General features: G+C 54.6%; 1 protein-coding gene across 2 annotated transcripts in view; it reads left to right on the top strand.

Moving 5' to 3' along the window:
• The window catches only part of LOC113210162 (long-chain fatty acid transport protein 1), a 39204-nt gene that overhangs the window by 22120 nt on the left and 10509 nt on the right, over positions 1-6575 (top strand). For both annotated transcript variants that reach the window (XM_026428023.2, XM_026428024.2), the window contains one exon: positions 5207-5493. In XM_026428023.2, the coding sequence (XP_026283808.1) occupies positions 5207-5493 (287 nt within the window). The remainder of the gene's footprint in view (positions 1-5206; positions 5494-6575) is intronic.

A 6575-nucleotide genomic window follows, 5' to 3' on the forward strand; every position in this document is an offset into this window, starting at 1 on the left:
GAGAGAGAGAGAGAGAGAGAGAGAGAGAGAGGCGGGGGCAATTATTCTACTAGACTCCTCTCGGTTCCATATCGCGATCTTCTTCTGCCTGCAATCCCCCGCCCGCGTTGCCGTTGAACTGCAATCGCTCACCTCCTCAACGCCGCCGCACAACGCCACAACCTCCGACCTGCATACACGCGTATCCTGGATGAGTTATTGCGCTGATGAATGGGGGAGAATTAAGGGATCATTCAGAAAGCATGTCCGCCATTCACCGTACCACCGAACCCAGTTTCTGCGAGAACCCGTATAGCGCCTGTTGGGTAGGCAACATCTTTGTCTGCAGTGCACGCGCGTACTGCGGGGTGGCCTACCCCGAGTCTCACAGGCGCCGAGCTCCCCGTGATTTGCCAAATGCATCTGTGTGGAAAATGGACGTACTTTCTGGACGATCGCAAAGAGGGATCGGAGTCGAGGGGGGAACGACTGTTAAACTTTGTGTCAGCCGGATTACGGATTACCCGGATTACCTCCGCGGAATGTCCTTCGGATTACGTTGCTTTTTCTCCAGGACTACCCCGGATTACCCCGGATTTTTTAGAATTTCCTCGGATTACCCCTGCCGGATTACCTAACGGCTGTCAGCCGCATTACCTTAGTCGTTCCTACGAAATCTTGTAAAACATAATACTTTAATTTCTTAGTGACTTTTGTTAAAATTCCTCACTGTGACGTTTCTCTTTAACATCTCTTCCGCCCTCGGTCCTGCGTGTGCTCTGTCCTGTACTACCGTATCTGCTCTCCTTCTCATCTCGTCACGTCAGTGGCGGCGGGGAGAGCCGCGTGGAGTGGAGAGTCGCCCCCCCTGCCTGCCCTCTCTGCTGCTCTGCAGTGTCGCGGCGCCGCAGTAGCGCACCAACCAACCACGGGTCGTTGTAACGCAATTTCATTGTGACCACCACGACCTGCGGGACCGGAAAGCTACTTTCGTTCTTTGTCAGGCGCGCGCGCGATGCGACGCGACGCGACGAGCGCGGGGGCGCCGGCCCGGCTCGGCATTGTTGCAGGGACTGTCATTCTCATTGAAGGTGTCCTGCGTCCTGCCTGCAGGGAGAGCAATAATAAGGCTTGCGCTTGCAGGCTTCCGTCGTCGAGGCGATGTGTCTGTCCCCCCAAGTCTCTCGATCCGAACGCTTTTATAGCTTTCTGCACCGCAAAGGCACGCAGTAGTGGGAGAGCATGCTCAAAAAAAATGTTAGCTCAATGTAAACCAGTTAGCTAAATACAGGGTAACTAATTATTTAGCTAATAGGTAGCTTTACACTAAAAGAAAATGGTCGTCATAACTAATAAATTGGGGAAAGTCTGGAAGTATAGGCTTTTAAGACAAATTTAGGACAAATTTAAGACAAATTTCGGGCACTCCACGATCTTCTAATTGTTTTTCGAACAGTTTTCTGACACTGTAGAGGTGCAACAGCCATTTCCCGTTCCGTCGACAGGGCGGGCCGCTGCCGTCGTCGGGTCTGAACGACACAACCTCCTGCGCGCGAATGTCGAAAACTGGTTCCCATCGGACGAAGGCGCGTGACGAGAGCGTCTGATTTTCGCCATTATGTATTGCGCCGCGTTGCCTTAATTTTCCTATCTTCGCCGCGGTTGGCCTCTTTGTTTTGTTATCCTATTCCTTTTATTTTTTTGATGAAAATTGCCCGAGTCTAAGCAATAGTTCATTCACCCGCGGCGCGCGCGTGGCGCTCCCGCCAAGAAGTTGCGCGGCGATGAAAACTGGTTATGTATTTCTAAATTTCTTCGCTGCTCTGGCTTCTGTCGCTTCGGTAATCTCCTCCTCCTCTTCCCAAGAGCGCGCCCCGTGCTCGTGCACGTGCCCGTTGCTCGTAATGCTCGTGCCCCGGCGCTCGTGCCCGACTTCCCTGCGCATGCGCCGTGTCGGCACGCGTGGCGCCGGCCGGCGGGCAGAAAGTGGAACTCATGCGCGCGAGTTGGGCGGGGTGCATGGTGCATGGTGCATGCCCCAAGGAGCGGCGATCACTTCGAACATTCATTGAAACATTATAGCCTAAAATAAATCCGGAAAAAATTAAATCAAAATTTCAAAAGGGCAAAAACGATAAAAAAAAATAGTTTGACATACAATCAAAACAGTAGCTTATTTGAGAGTAAGAGAAGTATACACATAATGACGTTTGTAAAGTGATGAGGTTAGACATGTGGTGCACCATGTGCAAGGGTGCATGTATCGGTAATGGTCCAAAGTAAAAGCGCCTCACGGTGGTTCGTAATGGTATGTCATTAAACGTCAGAGTGCTGGGCAGGGCAGCGAGGCAGCACAGGTAGCAGACGTCCCCGTGAGTAAGAGTATAAGCCTGAGTGGTGGTCACACTGTGGTCACGCTGTACGGCACACAGGCGCTCGAGTGAGGGTTGCCTACCCGCATGGCGCCACTGGTAGGCAAATAGAAGCAGTACCTTTACGAGTTTTTGTGGAAATAAATATCTGAACGGACGTCAACGTTGACCCAAGCCGGACCTTACCGTGACCATTTCGTGCGCGCTTTTGGGTGGTGGTGGTGGTGCGCAAGCTGGCGGAAGGGCGTATCGCAAATCTATGCATAATGCGTTGATGTTGTTTGGCAGCCGAGCCGTAGCCGCGCACCACGCCGCAACCAGGGCGAATCCTTATTGTCAAACTTTCTAGGGCGCGGGGCGTTAGTCACGGAACAAAAAAAACCAAAGGGGCGCCTCCTTCGAATCTTCCGAGAAGTAGAGACGGACGCATCGTGTGCCCGCCCAGTGTTAGGATCTCGGATGTGTTGCTGCTGCGCTACACTATGCTTCTAAAGCGTTCAGCTGCCAAGAATTACACACTAAAAGCTTAAGAACAATATTCATAGCTTACTGAGTTCTCTGTACGTGCTCTGCTTATGCATTATTCAACATAAACGAATTTGTTCATACTGGCGTTTTAAAAAATGCGTAAGCGGAGCACGTACACATAACTTAGTGAGCTATGAATAAAATTGTTCATAAGCTTTTAGTGTGTACTTTGCTTCTTTTTGTTGCACGTTAGCAAGTGTTACGATTATTACCCGATGGCACAGTTAGTGTCATGACGCTGAGGTAGGTGCACCTCAAAAGTGGTGGAAATTATTTTCAGCCTCCGTCATACTGTTGAATAAGTCACTCATAAAACCACGTGGGCTTTCCAGCCGGGCCACGAGATTTAGTCAAGGTAAGGGGGCAAAAAGGTGTGAAAAACTCTGTAATTGCACACGCCACTTGTGAGCCGGACGCCGACAGGAGCTCCGCGTCGTCACCAAAACATGGCGTCACCCTTTATATATCGCATATTTACTCGCGCGACCGGCGTCTATTTTCGCTTCTTATTAGAGAGACCCATACCCGCGGGTGAAGTGTGATTTCTTCTCTCCCTTCTCTGTTGACCCCCGGTGCCAGGTTGCAGTTCAATGTGCTCACTTCCGTCCGTCCGTCTGTCTGTCTGTCAAGTTGTCTGTCCTTCCGACCGTCTGTCTGAGCGCCACCACGTCGACAACCTGTGTCAACCACTCGCCCGCACGACTCGAGCCCCGCTGGTCTTCCTCCTCCACGTCGTGGGACGACGCCGATCTAAATTATCACCATCCGAGCAAAGCAACAGCAGCAGCAGCTGCTGCTGCTGCCCTTTTTTTTCTGCTTGCAGGAAGAGAAAGCCCGAAGGCTACTGCTCTAAAATTCGCTCGGACGTTAAAACGTCGGAAGCCGACTCGGCGATGATCACGACAGTTTCCATCAAACAGGGCCACGGCCCCAGCAGCGCCCGACCACAAGACACCGTGCCGATAGAGGGTCCATCGCCAATCTCGGATGGAAACAAACCCCCCGATATTTTCGATTTTCAAACGCATCGATATGTTGTTTGGATTTTCAGAGGAAATCGCAAATTATTCTGACAAGCGAGTAAACTATCTGACAAACAGCTAATAGTTGCGTTTGGCCGGTCGCATGTCTTCGTGTACATGTCGTGGATGGACTCCTGCCCGACTCTGCCGCCGCTCCCCGCGCGGTGGGCGCGCCGAATGTGTTGCCTACCCGGCGGGCGAGCGGCGGCCGACGTACGGTAGGTCAGCGGGTGCCGGGCCGAGCGAGCCGCGGGCCGCGGGACGGTGGAATGCAGCAATGCGACTGCGCGCTGCACGAGCGCACTCGGTGACATCTCTCTCCCTCTCTCTCTCTTACTCGGAGACCCGGGCGACCTCTTCACCCATACATGGACTCGGCGTTCGCGTGTGACGAGTTGCCATGCCTAGCGTTCTCGTGTCGTGCCGTGTTGATAGTTAAATGGCACGAAAGTTACTCCTCAAGACTTCAAAATTTGTTGCCCCCCCCCCCTTTCTGGAACGAGGCTGCCGCTGTACTCGTGCTATACGGCAGTGCCAAGAACCTGTCCGATATTGCGGTATAATTCGTACACTTTTCATTAGGGGGGTTGTTCGATCCGGTTGGATAAAAATCTGCACCGTCGGACTTTTTGCACGGAATAGGTGCCCGGCTTTCCCTTGCTAATGAGTAGTGAAGGTGAGCCACGGCTGCGCCGATGTTAGTATTTGACGCTTGATGGCGTCGTTTATGCGTCTATTTGTCGCTGTATGGCCTGGCGGCCGACCGGTCTTGGTTGGGATGCTTGGAGCGCCCTACTGGAGCCTCGGAGCGCTCGAGCGGCCGATAACGAACGACTCCACCACCGTCGCGTTGAGCCCGCGGGGCTCGGCGCGCCTATCCGGTCCGGGGGCATCAGCCTAGGGGTACTTCACTATGCATTCAAGAGTGCACCAATTTTTATGTTTTCTTAATTTTTTTGTTTTTAACATTACTTTTTTTAAATTTCGTCTGACTTTTTCCGATTTTTTCCTGTTTTCCGATTTTTTTTATGATTTTTTTGACAGTGTACAAAATTGTTTTTTGAATGATACACTTCTCAGCCGACGACGTGGGGTTGGTTCGTTCCGCGCGTCCATTCAAACTCCCCGGCCGGAGCGCGCGCTCCCCACGCGCGATGCGCTTCGGCCGCCCGCCGCGAGGTGGCGCCGCCCGTGCCGGCCGGTAGGCGCCGCGGCCGCGGCCCGCGTTCGGCCCGCGTCCGCGAGATGCCGCTGGCCGCCCCGCCCCAGTGTCTAAAGTCCGTTCTGCTCCCTCTCTCCCTCCAGACCGATGACGTCGAGGGCGGGCTGCTTGTCCAGCCCCAGCTGCAGCAGGCTCAGTGCGCCAGCAGCGCGGGCGCGAGGCGCAGCACCACCCTCCTCGTCTGCCGCCGCGTGGCCGTCACCGCCGCCATGGTGCTCCTCGTCGTCGTCCTGGCCTCGCTGTCGGCCTTCTTCCTCGGCTGGGCGTCGCTGGTGCAGATGCTGCTGGTCGCGGGCGCCGTGTACCTGTGCACGGGGCGGCGCTACCGCTGGTTCTACGTCGCCGCCAAGACGGCGCCCCGAGACATCAGGTGAGTGCCAGACGCGGCCGCGGACCGCCCCCCGAGGCCGATCCGGTGCGCGCACGGGGTGTTCCTGATCCCCGACAGCCCCGTCGACGAACCTCGACGGCCGCGAGCGGTCCCCCCGCGAAGACAAAGCCCGTCGCGGAAGTGAGGTTAGGTTCGTCCAGTGTTTACTCTGCTGCGTGTCGTCTGCGCGGTCGGCCAGCCGCGCGGTGCTGTACGGCGGGGAGCTGTCTTGTCATGCCGACCCAAAGTTATTCCTGACCTGCAAGGCGGGCAGGGCCCCGCGTCGCGTGCGTGCGTCCTCGGCGCGGGGTCAGGACCGCGTCAGGGCCAGGACAAGAGGTTAAAGGCAGCGCGCGCGTTTCGTACCCGCGACGTGTCGTCTGCTGCTCGTCCTGTCAGAAAGGCATCTGTCAAAAATTTAGGTTAAGGTCCCTTTCACGGGTGCCAGGGGGGCGCTCTTGCCGTGCCGTGTCCATTTATTCCTCATATTCCCCTTTAAGAAGTCGTTTGCACTTTTAAATAAAAATGATAAAGTTAAGAGTGCTTTATTGCCCGAATTTCTGATTGTTACTTAAATTATTTTTTCGGAGGCGGATGCGTGTGCTCGGAATGCCAGTGTGTGCTTGGTACAGTACTGCCCGGACAAACTCCGCGACCGAGTCGGCGACCAGCATGCGTGGTTTTTGTTTGAGCATTTTGAGGTGGTTGCTTTGTTAGTCTCTTCCGGGTATACGGGACCCCCTCGCTGCTGCCGAGCGCTCTGTTTGCGGAGCAAAGTTTGCCTTTCCAAAAGTTTAAGCTGGTTCGGTTTGCGCCCTCCTGCTGCTGCACAGCTGTGTGTCACTTGTGGTTTGTGCAAGTTTAAGCAATGGCGCTTTGAACAATCATGGCAGGAATTTTCAACACACTTTCCGAGCAGCAGCAGCAGCGGGGTCGAGATAGAGAGGGGCAAGTTTTCGGTAACACTCGTCCGGCATTCCCCCGTCCGGGCGAACGAGTACAACTCAGGTGGAGATGCCAACCGGTGTACCACCGGGGCACACTCCAAGGTCATGGGGGTGATCGTATTACAGACCAAGGGG

The sequence above is a fragment of the Frankliniella occidentalis genome, unplaced genomic scaffold, assembly GCF_000697945.3.
Source record: "Frankliniella occidentalis isolate FOCC.00 unplaced genomic scaffold, Focc_3.1 Scaffold5, whole genome shotgun sequence".
In the NCBI taxonomy this organism is placed as follows: Eukaryota; Metazoa; Arthropoda; class Insecta; order Thysanoptera; family Thripidae; genus Frankliniella; species Frankliniella occidentalis.